At 38.0% G+C, this 21,603-nt stretch overlaps 1 protein-coding gene across 1 annotated transcript; it reads left to right on the top strand.

Annotated features, from left to right (window-relative positions):
- Positions 1-1,877: 1,877 nt before the first annotated feature.
- Positions 1,878-3,115, top strand: LOC115978650 (protein SRC2 homolog). The gene has a single exon (XM_031100483.1). The coding sequence runs from the start codon at positions 1,991-1,993 to the stop codon at positions 2,912-2,914; it is 924 nt and encodes a 307-aa protein (XP_030956343.1). The 5' UTR covers positions 1,878-1,990; the 3' UTR covers positions 2,915-3,115.
- Positions 3,116-21,603: the final 18,488 nt, after the last annotated feature.

Genomic DNA, 21,603 nt, shown 5'->3' with positions numbered 1-21,603 from the left:
GCATGTTCTTGGGAGGAATATGTGCGTCAATTCGTCGTCATTATACGTTAAAACTCAACGGCTGAATCAGAGTCCACTGTAACTCCTCGACATTCCATTCCATGAAAGTCCCTTTCCAAAAGCCACTGAAAAAAAATGTCTAATGCTCATTAGCCATGACTTGTTAGTTGAAAACCTAAATGCCTTTTTCCTATACCAACTAGCCCCACGTAACTAACGTTAGATACCACGCTGAATGAGACGTCACATGATTTTTACCTTGACACTCATATAAAAGAGTATACATGAAGCAATGACTTTTTTTTTTTTTTTTTTTGGGGAAAAAATGAAGCAATGACTTTTTAATAGTAAATAATAGTGGAGTGGTGTCTAATTAAACTTTTCCAATCTTTATTTATGAGACATTCGAAAATATATTCTTAAAAACTCTTATGGATCAATAATGTAATAGATTTAACTTAAAATTTCTAGATTTATTTTGCTCCAACCAATGAGCTCACCATCCAAATATTCCTATGAGAGTAAAATAGCAATGTTAATAATACACAATTCTTCATAACTTGATAAATTTTGATTTGAGTAATATCATTTTGCACGAGTTTATTATAAACACATCATGCCAACAATTATTGAAAAAAGATTATGAAATTTAGGTTACATTTTTCAAGGTTTTGCTAAATTTCTACACTATAAGCAAAATAAAATGATTAAAATAAGTTCATCTAAACCCAAACAAAGAACTAAAAAAATGTCTTTTTAACCTCTAATTACTTTAAAAGAAAAAATAAGGGGAAAAGGAGAAGAAGAAAGGGTTTCTATTTACCCACTTAACTTGCACAATGCATATTGTTTTCTTTTAATGATTTTATAGATAATTATTGTGCTTTTTTCAAATATATAATTATTCAATAATGGAGAGATAGAGGTTGAATGATGCCAACTAATTAAATTACACACAAGGCTGTCAACATGGTAAGTGGTAAAAGAAAAAGAATTTTCTTTATTATACATTTATACTGTACAAAAATGCTAAGATTCAAAAGTAAAAGTTAACATTTTTTTTTTTTTTTGGTGGAGAAAAGTAAAATTTAACATTTTACCTAAACCGCTGAGATAAGAAAAGTTATAAATGGTAATGTATCAGGTCAATTTTATGATTTTACTATAGTATATAACTTCCAACGAAATAAAAGGGCCAGTAACACGCAAAAAACACGTCTTCTAACATACACGGCAATAAAGATTACCTCACACCCTAAGGAAAGGAAACATCCCAAAAAGAAAGGGAAAATAATAATAAATAAAAATCATCTTTTCCCACCCCCTAGAAATATCAAGATTTTTCATGAAAAAGAAATCTTTTAAAGCATTAACCAAAAACTCAAATATTTATTGCGACTTAACTCCTAATTCCTTAATAACTCTATCTATAAGTGTCGAAATTGATCCAAACCTCCCGTCTTCCAAATACTATTACACAACTTAATTCAAAACGCGTATATTAAAAAAAGAAGAAGCTAAGATCACAATTCTTTACCCAATTTTTACCTAAATTTATTACGTGACTCATTATAAGTAGTCGAGAAAAAATAATAAATTCATATAAATCCACGACAACACCAATCATAACTCACCACTTAACAAGAATTGCAGTAAAAATTGCCTAAATAGTTGTGGTATTAATATTTTTTTTCACAATTTAATTTTATATATATTATTTAAATTTGGATTCTTATCTAGAACAGAAGAGTAACAGTCTTGTCGTCACCTCCATAAATACCTCTATTCGGTTTTCACACGGTCACGATACCTCCCGAAATTTCACATCTCTTTCCTCACTCGTCTCTCTCTCACCATATATAGCCAATTCTCATACAACCAACAACAACAATTTCTTTATTTTCTTTCGTCACAACAAAAAAAACACTCCTTTTATATTTTTTCATATCCAAATTTTCTTTGTTCTTCATTGATCTGAGAAACTTCAAGAATGGAGTGCAGGCCTTTGGATATCACGTTGAATTCGGCCAAGGACTTGAAGGACTTGAATCTTTTCTCCAAGATGGACCTGTACGCCGTCGTTTCGATCCACGGCGACTACTTCAACAACAATACCAGTCAGCAGAAAACGCACATCGACAAGGACTGCGGCCCGAACCCCAAGTGGAATTTCCCAATGAAATTCACAATAGACATCAACGCGGCGGAGCAAAACCGCCTCGCCCTCGTGGTGAAGATCAAGGCGGAGAAGAAACTCGCCGGCGACAAAGAAGTCGGCGAAGTCCACGTGCCCATCAAAGAGCTCCTCGAGAGCTACGGCGAGGAATCGAAAGACGAGAGGCGCGCGAGCTACAGCGTCAGAACCCCATCTGGAAAAGCCAAAGGGGTGTTGGATTTCACGTACAAGTTTGGCGAGAAGTTCACCGCGACTCAACAGAAGGCAAAGAACGCGGACACGGACACGCCTGTGACAGCGTATCCGGTAGGTTACGGGGCGGCTGGGCCTAGCGGTGGCCCTGCTCCCGCGTACCCTCCGCCGGGAATGCTGGCTGCTGGCACGGTGGCGGCTGCTTATCCGTACGCGCACCAGCCGCCGCCGCACGGTGGGTACCCACCACAAGGCGGGTATCCCCCACCGCCTATGTATGGTGGGTACCCACCTCAACCGGCTTATAACGGTGGTTACCCGCAGTATCCTCATCAACCGGCACCGTATCCGCAAGCCGGGTACGGCGGGTATGGCGCCAAGCCGCCTAAGAAGAGTGGCGGCAGCGGTGGGAAGATGGCGTTGGGACTAGGAGCTGGATTGCTTGGTGGGTTGCTGGTCGGAGATATGATCTCTGATGTGTCTGAGATGGGCGCTTATGATTCTGGATATGATGCTGGGTTTGATGATGCTGGTGGTGATTTCTAAATTCTTAGGGTGGTTTCTTGGGGTTTGATTTTGATTCTTGATTTTTGATGTTTTTTGGGTTCAGTTTCGTTTAGGTAGATATGCTGGCTGTGAAATGTAAATGGCAGTATGAGGATTTGATATCGTACTAAATAAATTGCCGGATTTAAATCTGTATTTTGTTTTTTAGATGATTTGGTTATTGTACATAGATTTTTTTTTTTTCCTTAAATCATGTGTTGCCTATTGAATCCCTGATCTGATTTGTGAAGGGGAACATTATTATCTAGTTCTCACCCTAAATTGTTAACAAATTCATGAAAAACTATTGGAATTTGTAGGGTTTATGATAGTTATTTGAATTTCTCTCAAGCTTTGATGGGGAATATTTAGAGTTTTTTTTTCTCAAATTTAGATTTTAGTTGGATTGGTTTTGCTTTTGCACACTATTCATTCATGTTGCAAATTTTAATGCTTTTTTTTTAATTTAGTGTTTGCTATTGAATCCTTGATCTGGGAAGCATGATTATCTAGTTTCTCACCCTATAAAATGGTAAAAACCTCATGGAGGGGATATTGGATTTTGTTGGTTTTATCATTAATATTGGGTATTTGTTTCTCTTTTCTGGGTGTGATGTGAATTGGGGGTGAGTTGGGGGTTGGGAAACGAAAGGCTTTATCTCAGGACAATTCTATTCAAATTCCGTCACCTTTGCCAATTCAATTCAAGTAGGCATGGCTAATTCTGAATCTTCCTTGTGTTCTGTATCCATAGTCAAGTTTTGATGTGGGAATATCATGAGTTTTTTTTTTTTTTTTTTACCAAATTCCTTGAGTTCTTTTGTCTACTTGAATTCATTCCATGAGTTCTTTTGTCTACTTGAATTCTTGATTGCTTAGGGGTGATTGTCAACTCATTGTGTTTGGAATATTTACTGGCATGCAAAATGGGGAAAGGAGGGGACCTTAAAATTGGTTTTAGAATATCACTCTGGTTGGAGTTGGTGCTAACAATTAGTATTACTATTAAAGGAGTGATTTAGATTTTCACTAAAATTTTTTTAGAAATAAAAAATTGAAGGTATAAAGTATAAACTCCTAATCCTAATAGTACTGTAGTAATTATCAAAAATATTTAAAAAAAAAAAAAGATATGATAGGATTTGAAGGATATACCCATGATGGATAGTTATGGTAGCTAGGGGTGTTCGCGGTGCAGTGCGGTACGGTTTTGGGACATTTTTAGCACCACACTTTGCAGTACGATTTAGCTAAAACCATAACTGCACCGTACCTTGTTTTTGCAGTCACATGTGTAGTGTGGTTTAGAGTTTATCCAAAACCATAACCGTACCGCACCTCATTTCTACCGTCACAGGTGCGATACTATGTATAAGATGCGGTTTGAAGTCAGTATATTTTTCACATTTTGGGCTTTTCCTACTTAACCCAAAACTAATTTTTCCTTTTTTTTGGGCCAAGTTTTTAATTATTGAGCTAGTTTTTCTTTATTTGGGGTTGGCTTTTTAGGTCAACACTTGCTAGGGTTATTAAACTTTTTTTTTTGGGAAAACTAAGGTTATTAAACTATTAATAATATATTTAATATTAAAAATAAATAAATATATTAATATATAGAGAGGATGCGGTGCGGTGTGGTGCGGTTTTCTTATTATAAAACCGCAAACCGCACTGCACCATGCGGTGTGGTGCGGTGCGGAGCACTATTACTAGCGGTGCGGTTATGCCGTTTTACGGGTGGTTTTGGTGCGGTTTTTGCGGTTTATGCGATTTGGTGAACACCCCTAATGATAGCAGTATTTGCGGATCAGGATTGCATTTTTTTTTCTTTTCAAATATATTCAGTTTGTTATTTTCAATTTGTATTCATTTTCAATTTGTATTCAAATCTAGACAGGAGTTGGGTCCTATGTTTTAGGATTAGATTGTGATGAGAATATCTCATCTTAGAATTGGCTATTTATGTACTCAAGAAAAGAGCAATGACGCTAAGCACAGATAATTCCAACTCTGAATTTGCCTCTCAATTCTAGGAGGAGAATGGCCTCCCTTCCACATTACTGCATATTCAGCCCCTCAATTGCTTTAACACCAAATCCACCCACACATCCTAGTTCATAACAATCATATTATAGCCATTAAACCAAGAAAGGGTTGGACAAAGGTGAAAGTCCTCACTACCAATAGTGGATCTTGTTGCCTATATTCCTCAACTGAAGAGTCACCAGTCACCACCATTAGTGGATGTCGCTGCCTATTCCTCTTTTGATCATTTAGGTGTAATGATGCTTAGACAGAACTTTAAGGCTGGTGTGGAGAGCATTTATTCGATTTGGGGTTGTATTTTTATGTGTTTGGCATCCCTTGATGATTGTGTAAACTTCAAATTCGGTTCCACTCTCCACTAAATCATGAAAGATAAAAAGAAAGAGGTAAAATTATTAAGGGTATAGTGTGTGTATTTGTCTTCCTTTATATAAGAGTATACTTTATCTGTGAGTCTAGTATACGAGATACTTTCATTAAAATAAAATAAAATAAAAAAAGTATACGAGACACATTCATATATGAGAGAGAAATGCAACACACTTGGAGTACGGAACCAATAGAAACTTTCAAATTTAAAAAGGAATGATGTTTTAAATCCATTTCCTTTTGACGTTTATCTTTGTGTAAATATTGAAATTTAGCATGGCTACTTGTACATTCCTTCTATTTGAAGATGGATGAATTGCAAACATGAAGGAATGGCATGTTTTCGTAACTTCTTAATTTTTTATTTTTTGATAAATTTGATAATTACTTCTTGAATATTGAATTTAATTAAAAAAAAAAAAAAGAAGGTGCCAAGATTTTCATTCCACACTTCCTAAGTTTGAGCATAATTTGGATGTAAAAATATGCAATAATAAATAAAATCAATTAAAAAGGATAGGAAAATTTTAGGAAGAAAAAGTAACTAGTAATTGTCGTGCTGAGTGATTCATAGTCGACAATTCAAAAGTACTAATATTTTACTTTTACTTTGATGGTCCACAGATGATTCTTGCACAACGGCCATGATTATTTGAGATAGATTTGGTATCATTTGCAAATTACAACTTTTTGCATTAGACTTGGCCGACTTTAGAAAGTTTTGTCTTTGAATTGCTTTTTTCTAGAGCATGCTAGCAATGAGAATCCTCTTTGAAATCTTATTCTCTAGGTAAAATATCATAGTTTAAAAGAAAATGATTGAGAATCATCTTTTAGAGATTATTCTACTGAAATTGAATTTCACTATCGCATTGATATTTATATAAAATTTTACGCGTCATAGAAGAAGGATGAAAAATAGATACTGTAAGTATTCATATGAGTATTTCAAAGGAATCAATATATTAGAATAAAATAACACTATTCATCTGTTTGGTGATGAGTTGACAACGTTTTGATAACATTATAAAACTTTAAAGACTAATCATATTTTAGTCAAATTTTTCTAAAATGTCCTTATTTATAATTTATATCTATACTTTTTTGTGAGTCAAGCTTAGCATCCTATTATATACGTAATTTATATGGAATATAAAAAATTATACCATCTTCTATGAACATTTTCTTTATACGATTTTTATGAACATAAAGTCTAAATTTACCTACATGAATATCATGATGTCATACAAAACGAATTTGAAATTAAAAAAATATATATGTTTTTTTTTTTTTTGGTAGACTAGGTAGAACTAAACTACATTATTTAAAAGGGTTTTTGAAATTAAAACAATCATTGAAACCTATTTTAAGTAAGAAAATCATATGGAATTATTGAAAATAGGAAGAAAAAGTTATCTGTGGAATCCAAAGAAACACTTCTAAGAAAAACACAATCAAACAATATAATAACTATTCATTAGGAATCAAACACAATCAAGTAACAGTTTTGAGAGTTTTTAATCTTTGAAATTTTGAAAGAATCCTTTTAATTCCTAAAGCAGTCAAGTTTTCACTATATTAAGAATTATCGTAACTCTTTTAATATATAGATAAATTTTTTTATTGGGTTTTACGAACCTAACCACTTTTAATAGTGTGAATAAGCATCTTTTTTACTTCACCTTAATTTCATTGATTTTGCGCAACTCAATATCATAAAAAGGGGATTTATCTAATCTACAAGCCCATGTCTTAGCCCAATGGGCAGCTCTTTTGCATTGGACTGGGCATCCAAACTTTTTAAAAGGGATGGACCCAGCAGGCTCCTTCCGTCACGTAACTCATCTTCAACAAAGTGATACGTGTGCATGTGTTCTTTTCTCTAGGAAGAAAAGAAAAATACATTAACTCCAACGAATAGTAATACAATTACAAGATACAAATATTATTTCCCAAAACTAAGTGAAATGAATTTACGAAAAATTAGGGACGGTCTGGTTTTAAAAAGTGTTGCATTCAGTTTTTATATTCTTTAGTGTGCGTTTGGATAAGAATGAAAAATTAAAATTATTTCACTATTCAGTTTATTTTTGTTACTATTCATAAGTTCCACTTCACTTTTTGACACTATTCATGGACCCCACTGTACTATTTCAACTAATTTTTACCTTTATGTACAGTACTTTCAGTAATAATTTGTTAGTTTTAGCAAAATAAGCGGTATCCAAACACACTCTTATTTTATATTCAAATCCTAAATCTGAATAAAAAAAAAAAAAAAACACTTATTTTTATATTTGGTAGTGTTTGGTAAGTTGTTTTGAATATATATTTTGGATATAAAATACATTATACCCGTGTTTGGTCATTGTTTTATGCTAGCATTATGCCCGTGCGATGCACGGCTTAATCAAAATTCATATGTAAATAGTTTTTATTTAATAATTTACTTAAAATTAGATAATAGAGTAGATAATGAAAATAAATGAGTATTTGACTTTTAAGATAATTAATGAATACAAATTGTGTAAATTAAGGTATTATAAAATGTGTGTGTGTGTATTTATTGGGCTTTAAGGCTCAATTAATCACCAATGTATATTTAAATAGAAAAACCTTGAATTTAATAATTAAAAACTATCAAAAACAATAATTGAAATCATATTTAAGTGGAAACCTCAATTCAGTAATTAAGAACAATCTAAAATAATGACAAATTTTGCAAAAAAATGATGGGTATTAATACTGTTGCAATTTAAGATGCATTAGACATTTTTTTTTAGTGTAGTATACGGTTACTGCAATTTAAGATGTATTAGACTCTTTTTTTTTTTTTTTAAGTGTAGTATACGGTTGCTGCAATTTAAGATACATTAGACCATTTTTTTTAGTGGAGTAATTAAAAAATAAGAATAATTAGATTACACTACATTTACATTGCTGCAATTTAAGATGCATTAGATTTTTTAATGTAAATTTTTTCTTTTTAAGATCTAAAAATCTAAAAATATTTCTTCAATTTGGTGCAGCTATTCGGCGTAACTATGGTGTCTAAGCTCAACGCATTCTAAAAGCAAACATATTTATTGCATTCCTTTAATAAGTTATTACTTTTATATATATATATATATATATATAAGTGTCAAAATTGTCGTAGCTCAATTTTCTTCGAAATTTTGAAGGAATCTTTTTAATTCCTAAAGCCCTCAAGTTTTCGCTATATTAAAAATTATCGTAACTCTTTTAATATATAGATAAATTTTTTTATTGGATTTTACGAAACCAGACCACTTTTAATCGTGTGAATAAGCAAAGTAGCAGCTCCTAACTTACGTTTTCTATACGTGAGATCTAAACCTCTCCAATCAATTCACTTTTGATTGTAGTAGGGGACTTTCTCTCCTTATCTTTTCTTCTACATTCTTCTTCTTTTTTTTTTCTTTCTAAATTTAATCCTTCACTGTGTTGATATGGATGCGGAAATGGAGGAACTTTGAAAGAAGTTTAATCTTTCTATAAGATGGATATCAAAAGTTGGGGCATCAGAAGAGCTTTGTATAGAAAGTGGTTTTGCACTTACATAACAGGGATTTCCTTTAATCTTTGACTTTCAAAGCACTATACAAACAACTGAAAGGGAGCAGAGGAATCATGGGAGGATTGCCTAAAATTGCTCAAGTGGATGAACCCAATTCTTCAAATTTTCAGGTATGAGTAATCCCAATTCTTTCTTTTCTTTGGGTCTTTCTACTAAAAGGCATTTGCATTTATATATAAGGAAATAAACCCAGCAGGAAAGGGCACATGCTACTAGTACCACTGCTCTCATATGCAAAAGCAATTGAATCATCGAAAAAGTCCCAATGTTGTACTTTTGCTTGTTTAAAAACTCTTGGGCTCTGAAATTGTGCAAATAGTCAACAACTGGGTTGGTACCTTCTTTTTCCTTTATTTTCTTCTCTCATAAAATTTTTCCTGAAAGTGTTGTACATAAACCTATCTTTTGCTTCTTCATCCAGATAATATCGATTGTATGTCATAAATAAGTTGTTAAGGTGATATACTTGGCTTATTGATTTAGGTGCATAAACAGATTGAAAAGTTCTGATATTGGAGTGATATGTTTTTGAAGATCAACTTAGATAACTAATCCAGTACCAGTATTTAGTTGCTGAAATTTATTTTTATGTATAAGTTTACCATGCCATGTTTTGCTCAAATTTTAAGATATTTTAACACAGAGATCTCTATTCTTTCTTGAATTATTGTTGTGCTACTTGTGTAGTGAGATTGGATTAAAAGCATAGCTTAAAATTTGGAGCGTAGAAATGCACTAGATTTCAAATAGATTCTACTTTATGCATTTTGTTACCCCAAAAAAAAAAATGAATGAAGTGAAATTCTAAATCTTGAATGATTTATTTTTGAAATTGGAGGCCAAAACGCAAGTGATTCAAACAAATAAACAGAAGTTTGTTTGTTTTGTTTTTTTTTTTTTTTCCTGTAAGCCAGCATAAAACATAGTGTTAAAAACTTTCTTGTATTTTCTTCTCCTTACTTGTCAGCTTGATGCTAGGTGGAAAAGGTGGGAACTACTCCAACAATGCTCAATTATCCTTGAGATTGGAATTTAGTTTTGAAGGATCAGACAATCCTCTATTTCTAAAGGTTCATAATCATAAATCTCCTTCAAGATTCAGTCCTTTTTTGTTAATCAAATACCCTGCTTTCTCCTGTTTTCTTTTGTTTAATTTTAGTTAAGGTCCTCAATTATTTGATTCTGTATGCAGGTGTGAGAGAAGGTTGGAATTCTAAACCAGCTAGAGTTGGTTTTTCCTCAAAAAAGGTTGGTACTACTTATGCATCTACAAGCAAAAACTTGATTCTTAATTATCTCATTTTTTATCATGTAATAGCTTTCGTAAAAGTCAGGATTAGGGATCCCTATCTTGTTTTCTTTCCATTGGTAGATTTAGTTAATAAAAATACAAATTTTTTTGAAGATAGCTTCAGTTTTTGGCAACTGCTACTTGGGATGTTCTACCACTACCTAATGGAGCATCAGGTTTTTTATTAAAATCAAAATATTACATAGGTAATCGCTTCAATTTTTCCTCCTTATATTTGTTTTGCTAGTGAAAACTGTGAAACGGGTTGCCTATTTGATGCCTAAGAAAATAACAATATTCATAAAGCTTTTTGAAATTTCCTGTCTTCTCAAGGTGTGATAAGGAATTCCCCTTATTTGATGAAGGATTCATAGGCCCTAGATTGCAAACCATGGTAATGCTGTCAAAAATCACATTTCTGTTTGTTGTCACTGAAAATATTTCCCAAAAAAATAATGATAAGAGTGGAAGTTGATTATCAACTTGTGTATGTGAATTAGTTCTATTCAATACAGAGAATTGGATTTTGAAGAATTTTGTGTGGCTGCCATAAGTTTGCATCAGCTAGAAGGAATGGAGAGCTGGGAACAACATGCAAGGCATGCTTATGAGCTGTTTGAGATGGATGTCTACAAGCCAATTATGTTTGAAGGAACTTGCCTTCGTATTCTCATCAGTTTCAAATGGTAAATTTTGATTCAATTGTTTAGGCACGCATTCACTATTAACTAATAATGGTTCTATGGTTCTACATTCCTCATGGCATATCATGATGACTTGGTTGATATAATAGTTTTTGGAAATTCTTTTGCTAGGATTTTGGGTTAGTCTCCAATTGAGATAGTTGGAAGTACTTTTAGTTTTCCTGGCTTCAAGTAATATGAACAAAAACAAAGGATCTTTTGTGATGTCACTATGTTAGTATAATAAGCGAATTGTGATAACTGTGTCATACCCACTAATCGCAAGATGGTAAAGTTGGCTTGTTGCACTGATTTTTTTTTTTTTTTTTGGGGGGGGGGGGGCAAATTTGTGTCTTTAAAAAAAAGTCCCTTTGTGTATCATGAGTCTCCAGCTAGTTAAGCATAGTCCCAAATCTGCCATAGAAATGATATTTTAATCAGAAATTAATTGTTAAAGTACACAACTCTCTCCTGTATTGTTGAAGTGTTAACCATATAGTGTAAATATTTCCATTCCCTTAAGCATCTTTTTTTTTCCATTTGCTTTTTAATGTCTGAACTCTAAAGATAAATCTTTAACAATAGGTAAGCATTTAAACATAAATTATTTTCAAATTATTGGTATCTGCATTTGAATTCATAGTATCTGGTCAGTCACACACTCGAAATACAAATTCAACATAGACCCACCAAAAGAAGGGTTTGTCTTCTTTAAATCTATCCTGCACTGTCACACTTCAACAATCCCATACATTGACAAACTCCATCTGCCTATACTAATTTATGCAGAACTTCAACTTCTCAATTCTATTATATTCCCTAAATGGAAAAAAGCCTCCTTTCATCTCTGTCAACTGCCCTCCTTAAATTTCTAATCATCACTGCACATAATGTATCTCAAAATCAACTTGGTAAAGTGATATACTTGGTATGTTTATTGATTTAGGTACTTAAACAGTCCGGAAAGTCTCACTTGCTGATATTGGAGTAACCCTGTGTTGTGAGATCATTTAAAAAGTAATCAGGTAATTCATTGGTAAATTATTATTATTTTTATTTATTTACATATATTTTTTGTATGAGTATCTACCATGTTTTGCTTGGTTTGTATCAACTTTCTTGAATGATTGCTCTGTAGCTTCCCTGGATTAAAAGAACAGCTTGAAAAATTGAGTTTAGAAAAGCACTTGATTTTAGATGGATTACACAGTATGCATATAATTATATAAAATGGATGAATTGAAATGTATACTTTTAAATAACTGGAATTGTAGATACCAAAATTAATGAGTTTTTTTTTTTTTTTTTTTTTTTTTTTTTTTTTTTTTTTTTTCTATAAACCTCCTTATAACATGGCATTGGAAACTTTGTAGTTTGTTCAGTTCCTTACTCTTTAACATGATGCCAGGTAGAAATAGGTTGGGGCTGCTCTAATCCTTGAGATTTGAATTGATTTTTGAAGGATCAAACGGTCCAGGATTTTGAAAGGTTCATACAACTCCTTTAAGATTCAACCCTTTTCTATTGAGAAAATACACAACTTTCTCTTGTTTTCTTTTGCTTAAATTTGGTTAAGTTTCTCAATGATTTGATTTTGTATGCAGAAATGAGACAAGGTCAGAATTCTAAATCAGACAAAAGCGATGTTTCTTCAGGAAAAAAAAAAAATCTGGTACTACTTATGCATCTACAAGGAAAAAATTGACTTAATTCTCTCAATCCTTATATTGTCAGATTAAGAATCCTTTTTGTTCTTTCTCCATTGGCAGATTTTGTTTATTACAAGAAATATTCAATTTGCATGCAAGAATATGCTACGAATGGAACAAGTTTCATCATCTTCCAGTACCTTTTTGAGGATATATAAAAAGCTTTTTTTTTTCTTTTTTGAGAATGAAAAAAGAAAAAGCTTTTTAGAAATTTCTAAAAAGCTTAGTGGTTAATTTTTCAAAGATGTTTATCAGTTTTTTTTTTTTTTTGGAGAATATGTTTGAATATTTGATTTTGATATATAAATTGATACATATTATGTGTGGTTATTTATTTCCTTGAAACTATGGTACATACCTTTTGTAAGGACACGATTTGTAACGAACCGTAACAGTGTTGGGTTCGCACGTAAAAAGGCCCAAACAATATGATTTGTAGAGCGTGGGTGTAAAGAACTAGGTTAACTGTGGTCTCTCTTAAGAAGATTCACTCTCAAGTACGCTAAGGGTTTAAAGTTGGTACAACGAACGTTTTCTTTAGCGATCAGTGCAATTCTTTTTCTTTGCTCTTGCTTTCTTCTTTTTTGTTTATGTCTTTTTTCTCTCTTCTTTTTCTCTTCCGATCTCCCTCCCTAATGCTCTTCTTTTAGTTTATATACCCCCCTTTGTCTTCCATCCTCACCGCACACTTGTAGGTTGGGTCCGGAGAATTTCTTTCTGTCCCATCTAGCATCTTCTGGAACTTCCCATGGGCAGCTGTAAGGCTGCTTCCTTACTGTTCAGGTATCACCTACACATTAATGCGGCCAGAGAGTTGGTTGAAAGGTCATTAATGCGGAGGCAGCTGTAGATATAGATATTTGTTTGTCTTATCTCTTTCATCCTTGGTCGGTTATTCTATCTTTGGCGGTGACCTAATTCTGAGATCTAGTCGCAATAAGACCACGTCCCGATCGTCCTCGGACGCATACTGCCGAGGAGTATGGTGTCCTCGGACGGATACAGAACCCTTCTCTCGTGAGGTTGACTACCATCCCCTTCAGTAACTGCCTTATGTCTTGACTTGACTTCCTCGGATGGATACACATCCTCGGATGGGCCCCGGGCCCAATAATCCTGAATCAGTTCTGAATTCTATGGGCCTATTAATCGAACGGTCCCCACAATAGTCCCTCAAAATCCTACTTTTCGACTCCTCGGGAGAGAAGGTGGATTTTGACGTCATAAGCCTGCACCTGTGCGCATTTTGGGGCATGCCCCTGACGCTTCAGCACCCCGATTTTGGCAGCATTAAATTTTGACAACTCCCTTGTCTCCCACGTTCGACGGTGAGATCTAAATCAAACGACCAGGGGCTTCCCTTGTTTTGTGAGCGGGAATTTCACCGCTCACAACCCTCACATGACTATAAAGGCGCTCCCTAATTAAACCTGTACCTTACCTTTGATGATTACGTGGTTCGAGAGCTTATACATTGAATCTGCCTTCTTCTAGTCTTCGTTACTCTCCTGGCGACTACAAATAATCGTACGTTGTCCGAGGTCCTTCCTTTGAACCTGTAAGTCCTCTTGAAGTTTTTACCACTTTTGTTTCAAGCCAAAAAGTCTTTTCTACTAAGTTTTTAGAAAAATGGGGAAACAGAAGTATCCATTTCGATATCTCGTTGAATCCGAGGAGGGTATTAGAAACTTTCGCTCTAAGTACAAGATCCCCCCAACGGTAGGGATGAGGTACGCAGCCCAAGGGGAGTGGGTTGATGCCAGGCAAACTGGGGAAGTAGTCATCCCCATGATCGCCTTTATTGAGGGTGGGATGACCATCCCCATGGGTAGTATCACTAGGAGTTACCTCAACTTCTTTAGGCTATCCCCCACCCAGTGCGCTCCCAATATGTTTAGGGTTTTGGGATGCATAGACGCTCTGAATAAGAGAATGGATCTAAAGCTAACCCATCATGACGTGAATTGGGTGTACAACCTTCACCGCCTAGCTGACCAGGGCTATTATCTCAAGTCGAGATATCCTGAAGTAAGACTAATTCAGTGCCTCCCCAGTTCAAATAAGAATCTAAAAGAGGATTTCCTTATTTTTTCTGGGGAATGGCATGATGGTCAACCTTGCCCGACAGTAGAGGGAACACCAGGTGGGTGCGAAGTTATAGACCTATACTATTTAACTCGTGAACATATTTTACTCACCTTTATTATTTTTGTGTCCTACAACTTTAACTTTAGAATCAATGGTTTTGCAGATAGGCGCTACACGAAGCCCAATCTCAGATTAGTCAATAAGGCGAGCCTAGACAGGTTACTGAAAGCTGAAATATACATGAACGAGGCTGATGGTCAGCTCCGGGCAGCACATTTAATTCTTGGCTATACCTCCCTTTCCTTTGGCTTTCAGGCGCCGAAGTGCGTGATTAGAGCACGTGATCCTCGGCTTCACCGTATCAGTGTTGCCTACGAAGGATTTATCGTTCCAAAGGGTATTCCACTTCCTCAATACACACCTCGCACAGAGCCTCTTTTCGTGGCCAGCGTCTCGGCGGGACCTTCTTCACCCTTACCTTCCTTCAAGAAAAAGGGAACCAAGAGGAGAAGGAAAAAGGGAAAAGACGAGGAAACCGTTGTAACAGTATCTGAATCCTCAGACGATTTCGGGATTTTTGATCAGCCCACAAGCCCCAAAGAAAACCCTGACGAGATGGGGATACAAAGGAAACCCCAGAAAAGCTTGCTGGAGCTGATGGAAGGTCAGCCGGAAAAGTCTGCACCTGCCAAAACAATACCATCCCAGGCCTCATCTCTTTCAGCCAGGTCTCCTCCTTCAGCTCCTCGCCACCCTCCTTGATCATCTCCACAACCAACGCTGCCCAGCGCTGCCAAGTAGAAAAAACGCAGGGAACAAAAGGGCAAGGAGGTGGCAGATGCGAGCAAGTCTCGTCCCACTCGAGAGGAGGATGTCCAGCGAGCTGCAAAGCAACAGAAAACTATGCACCCCGCTACGCAGGGCCAAGAGAAATCTGATTCCTCACATCCTCAGCCACAAGCGTGGCTTCCAGCTCCTATGCTCAGTGGAGAGTCCCTGCGAGACGATGCCTCTATAAGGGACTTTAACGACGGCATTGGTTGTCATGTAGCCTCAGCCATAGAGGAGGCCTTATTGCTCCCAAAAGATATGGCTGAGATAAAGAATATGAGGAAGAATCAAATCATCCTTGACAACAAACGATACTTGGGCATGGTGAGAAGCTGTCTTTTACACTGTCTCGTTATATGACTGTTACTCACTAATACGCACTTTTCATTGACTATAATGTTAACTCCCCCCCCCCCCATTTTTTACAGATCATCCAAAATACTTTCAAGCTAGATAAGATGCTCAATGCTTGTTCCAATCAGTTAGATGGTGAAAGGAAAAAAAGGGTAATGGCTGTACAGACCTTATCCAAGTCTGAACAGGATTTAGTCGACGTAAGGAAAAAACTACAGGTCGAAGAAGAAACTCGCAAGAGTGCTGAATCGACATCAGAAGGCTACCAGAAGCAGGCCGAGGAACAAGCAAGGCTTCTGCGCGAGGCGAATGCCGAGCTGAAGAAGACTCAAGAGCAAGTTCTTGTTCTTAAGAAGCATCTAGAGGAAACTCAGAAGCTAAGGGAGCAAGCTGAAAAGCTCAAAGAATAAGCCGAGAAAGCAAGAATTAACTCCGAACAGGCAATGAATGAAGCCGAGCAGAGGGGCTACGAAATTGGGATAACTGAAACTGAGAAGGCTTTAAGAGCCGAGGTTCCAGAGGTGTGCCGCATCTACTGCGCGAGAACCTAGAGCGAGGCTCTTAACCGTGCTGGGGTTGAAGCCTTATCTGAGCTACGTAGGCCGGAGAACGTATATTACCCCGAAGCGATACGCCCCTCAGCTCCTCAACCCTATCAGGCTGATACTCCTTCTCTAGTTATTAACCTTAACGAGGAGGTTTTGCCTCGCAATTCCCCCCCTCGCGGCCAACCAGGATCGACTGAGACGGGGCTAGCCCTTCCAGGAGCTTCCCCAGACAAACCCGCCACTGCTTCGGAGGCAGAGACGGCCTCACAGGGTTTCCAACAGGAATTGGACTCCACAGTTCAATCAACTGGGGGCATTGCCAAAGCCAAAGATGGAATCGCAACCTCGAAGGCTGACTTACCCACCAGCCAGACCCCGCAGATCCAATTGAAAGTAAAAAAGTAGACACTGTTTTGTGACTTTAAATAGACACTTAATAGAGGACTTTTTCGCTCACTTTCTTATCGTTCTAACGGCTCCATGTTATCTTTGCACTCATTTACTTTGTCGTCGTAATTTTGTATGGGTTCATTTTAACCACCTTTTTCATTGTACGCCAATCTTGCGTCCGAAGCTCCCTCTTTCTGACTCCTTAATGAATGTTCATAGGGCATTATTTTCGTCAAGTTTATGATTTAGAAAGCTTATCACAACTCTATTATCATTTAATAATTCAATACACAACCTAGAAGGTCAATTTCTACCGAGTTTGCGATCCAAAGACCTGGCATAACTTAACTTCTGTTTAACAATTCAGCATGAATGATAGGATGTTAATTTCCACTAAGTTTGCGATCCGAGAACCTGGCATAACTTAGTTTCTGTTTAACAATTCAGCATGAATGATAGGATGTTAATTTCCACTAAGTTTGCGATCCGAGGACCTGGCATAACTTAGTTTCTGTTTAACAATTCAGCATGAATGATAGGATGTTAATTTCCACTAAGTTTGCGATCCGAGGACCTGACATAACTTAGTTTCTGTTTAACAATTCAGTATGAATGATAGGATGTTAATTTCCACTAAGTTTGCGATCCGAGGACCTGGCATAACTTAGTTTCTGTTTAACAATTCAGTATGAATGATAGGATGCAAGATTTACAGGATGCATAATTGACGGAAGTTAAAAGAGAATATTTGAATTGAAACTCCTTTACTAATAATAATACCTCTTGAGATTATTTACATTCCAAGGATGAAGTACAGGTTTTTCATCTAAGTCCTCTAGATAGTAAACTCCTATTCCTGCTATAGAGGTAATCCGATATGGCCCTTCCCAATTAGGTCCAAATTTTCCCCAATTTGGATTCTTAGTGGCCCCCAGGACTTTCCTCAGCACCAGATCTCCTATGACTAACGGCCTCATCCTCACATTACTATCGTAGCCCTGCTTGAGTTTATGCTGGTAATAAGCTAATCGAACCATCGCGCTCTCCCTTCGTTCTTCAATCAGGTCTAAACTTTTTTCCAATACCGCATCATTGTTAACCGAAGAGAATGTATTGGTCCTTAACGTTGGGAATCCAGTTTCCAGGGGAATGACGGCTTCAGCCCCATAGGTCATGGAGAAAGGAGTTTCTCCCGTCGAACGTCGGGGTGTTGTTCGATACGTCCAAAGCACATGTGGCAATTCTTCCACCCATTTTCCTTTAGCATCATCCAGTCTCTTCTTAAGCCTATTGACTATTACTTTGTTAACAGCTTCAGCCTGCCCGTTGCCTTGTGGATAAGCTAGAGTGGAATATCTGTTTCTTATTCCCAGCTCCGAACAATATTCCCTAAAGGCATTGCTATCGAATTGGAGTCCGTTATCCGAGACAAGAGTTCGGGGAATTCCAAATCGGGTAACGATGTTCCTCCAGACAAACCTCTTCACGTCCACGTCTCTAATGTTAGCCAAAGGCTCAGCTTCAACCCATTTTGTGAAGTAGTCCGTGCCGACCAGCAGATATTTCTTGTTTCCTATGGCTTTAGGAAAAGGGCCGACAATGTCCAGCCCCCATTGCGCAAAAGGCCACGGGCTTGAGAGAGGGTTAAGAACTCCTCCTGGTTGGTGGATATTCGGGGCATACCTCTGACACTGATCGTATTTCTTAACATACTCCTGCGCTTCTCTCTGCATATTGGGCCACCAATAACCTTGCGTGAGGGCTCGGCAGGATAGAGACCTTCCTCCTGTATGGCTTCCACAAATGCCCTCATGCAGTTCTTCCAAGATTGATTATGCCGTCTCAGGAGGCACACAGAGCAAGTATGGCCCAGATAAGGATCGTCTGTATAACTTTTTATCCTCGGATAACCAGTACCGAGGAGCTCTCCTTCGTATTTTCTCAGCTTCCAGCTTATCTTCGGGCAACGAGTCACTTTCAAGAAATTTTATTATGGGATCCATCCAGCTTGTCGACGAACTAACTTGATGGATGTGGCAAACCTCCGTTTCTGGTGAAGTGGGAGTACATAAGTCTTCGACAATAATCACCCGAGGGAAATTTCGTACCAAGGAGGTGGCAAGGGTCGCCAAGGAATCAGCGTGGGTATTTTCACCACGTGGAATATGTAATACATCGAAGGACTCGAACTCCATTCGCATACGCCTAACCCGATCCAGATACCCTTGCATCCTTGGTTCTCTGGCCTCCAGCTCTCCGGTCACCTGGCCAACTACCAACCTCGAGTCTGAGAAATAGTTTCACTGCCTTTCCGCCCATCTTATGGACCATGCTCATTCCCATTATCAAGGTTTCGTACTCTGATTCATTGTTAATAGCCGAGAACCCTAGTCTTAACGATTTCTCGATGATGACCTCTTCGGGGGATATCAGTACCAACCCCAATCCAGCTCCCCGTTGGTTCGCGGCCCCATCCACATACACTTTCCACATAGACTCCCCTTGTGCGGATATCTGGCTAACCGATTTTTCATCCATGTGATCTTGATTCCTACTAATTTCCTCAGGGCACTCAGCGAATTCAGCTACCAGATCGGCGAGAACTTGACATTTTACAGAAGTGCGGGGCATGTATTTGATGTCAAAAGCACCCAGAATCGTGCCCCACTTGGCAATTCTACCGGTGTAGTCAGCGCTTCTGAGTATGGACTTAAGAGGCAGTTGGGTAAAAATAACCACAGTGTGAGCTTGAAAATAATGCGGAAGTTTACGTGTTGCATGGACTACCACCTGTATGGCCTTTTCTAATGACAGGTACCTCACCTCGGCTTCATGGAGGGATTTACTTACATAGTAAACTGGCCTTTGGATGCCATTGTCTTCTCGTATCAAGACGAAACTAACTGCGTGGGGAGCTATCGCCAAATAGGCATACAACACCTCATCCATTTCAGGGCTAGACATAATAGGTGGCCTGGATAAGTAATCTTTCAACTGCTGGAACGCTTCAGCACACTCCTCTGTCCATTCGAATCCTCGCCACTTATGTAACAAGCGGAAAAAAGGACGACACCTCTCAGCCGACCTGGAGATGAACCGGTTCAATGCAGCAGTCATCCCAGTCAGTTTTTGCACTTCTTTTGGGTTTCGAGGTGCTTGCAAGTCGTTAATGGCGCTAATCTAGTCTAGATTCACCTCAATTCCTCTATGGGTCACCATGTACCCCAAGAACTTCCCGGAACCTACACCAAAGGAGCACTTCGAAGCATTCAAGCGCAACTTATGTTCTCTCAGTATCCCGAAGATACTAGTGAGGTCCTTCACATGTTCGGACACTACTTTACTTTTTACAACCATATCATCAATATAAACTTCAATATTTCTGCCCAGTTGTGGCTCAAACATTTTCGTCATCATGCGTTGGTAGGTAGATCCAGCGTTTTTCAAACCGAAAGACATCACCTTGTAATGGTAGTTTTCAATCGGGGTCACGAAAGCAGTCTTTTCTTGATCGTCGGCGGCCAACGGTATTTGGTGATACCCTTGAAAGGCATCCAAGAAACTCATCCTAGGGTGACCCACGGTCGCATCCACCAACTGGTCAATCTTCGGCATAGGAAATGGATCCTTGGGGCAGGCCTTATTAAGATCCGTGAAGTCCACGCACACCCGTCATTTACCAGTCTTCTTTTTCACTACCACCGTATTGGCCAACCATTGAGGGTAAAAAATTTCCTTGATAGCCCCAGCCTGTTTGAGCTTGGCAACTTCGCTTCTAACTGCCTCGGCATGCTCCTTTGATGGTCGCCGAGGAGGTTGCCTCTTTGGGACAACGACAGGGTTCACGTTGAGTCGGTGACAAATGAAATTCGGGTCCACCCCTGGGGCCTCGTATGGGTCCCATGCAAAAACGTCCACATTGGCTCGGAGGAACTTCAACAAATTCGCTTTCTCTTGTGAAGGCAACTTGGCCCCAACCCGAAAGAATTTTTCTGGATCATCGGCGATAACTGCCTTTTCCAGATCTTCACACTCTACCCCATTGCTTGGCACTTCTAAGCCTGATGCTGGGAGCTTTAATTGCTATAACTCATTGTCGGCGGTAGCCGAGGTTTCTGCTTCTGGCCGATGCTGTATAGCCGCTACTTGGCATTGCCGAGCAGCCGCCTGGCTCCCTACGATCTCCAGCACTTGGTCCTCGAATGGGTACTTCACATTCTGATGTAGGGTGGACGAAACCGCTTTAAGGGTGTGAAGCTAAGGTCTACCCACAATAGCCGTGTAGGGAGAAAAAACATCTACAACAATAAAATCCACCTCCACCACATCCGTGCCTGTCTGCACGGGCAGTCTGATTAGCCCCATAAGAGTGACCAATCTTCCCTCAAAACTCACTAGAGGGGAGTTGTAAGTTGTTAAGTCCTCTGGTTTCAAACCTAGCCCTTTGTACAAATCTGGATACATCACATCCACAGCGCTTCCCTGATCAACCATCACTCTTCGGACATCGTATCCGCTAATCCTCAATGTTACCACCAAGGCATCCTCATGGGGCTGTATGGTCCCAATCAGGTCCTCATCTGAAAAACCCAAAATCAAGGGGACGCACCTCTTGGCTCTCTTCAACACCTGAAAATGATCCTCGGCCGGGGATCGGGACACCGACAATACTCTCGAGGGGCAAGATCCAGTCCTTCCCGGGGCCGCAAAGATGACGTTAATCGTACCTAGGGGGAGCCTTGATGAAGCATCCCCACGCACCTCAGAGCCTGCTTGGCTCGC

This window comes from Quercus lobata, chromosome 3 (assembly GCF_001633185.2).
Source record: "Quercus lobata isolate SW786 chromosome 3, ValleyOak3.0 Primary Assembly, whole genome shotgun sequence".
Classification (NCBI taxonomy): domain Eukaryota; kingdom Viridiplantae; phylum Streptophyta; class Magnoliopsida; order Fagales; family Fagaceae; genus Quercus; species Quercus lobata.
Note: the sequence above shows the minus strand (reverse complement) of the source record. Positions and strands in the feature narration are given on the sequence as shown.

What these genes read in the sequence shown, in the direction of transcription:
- LOC115978650 (XM_031100483.1), top strand. Translation starts at nt 1,991, where the DNA reads ATGGAGTGCAGGCCTTTGGATATCACGTTGAATTCGGCCAAGGACTTG.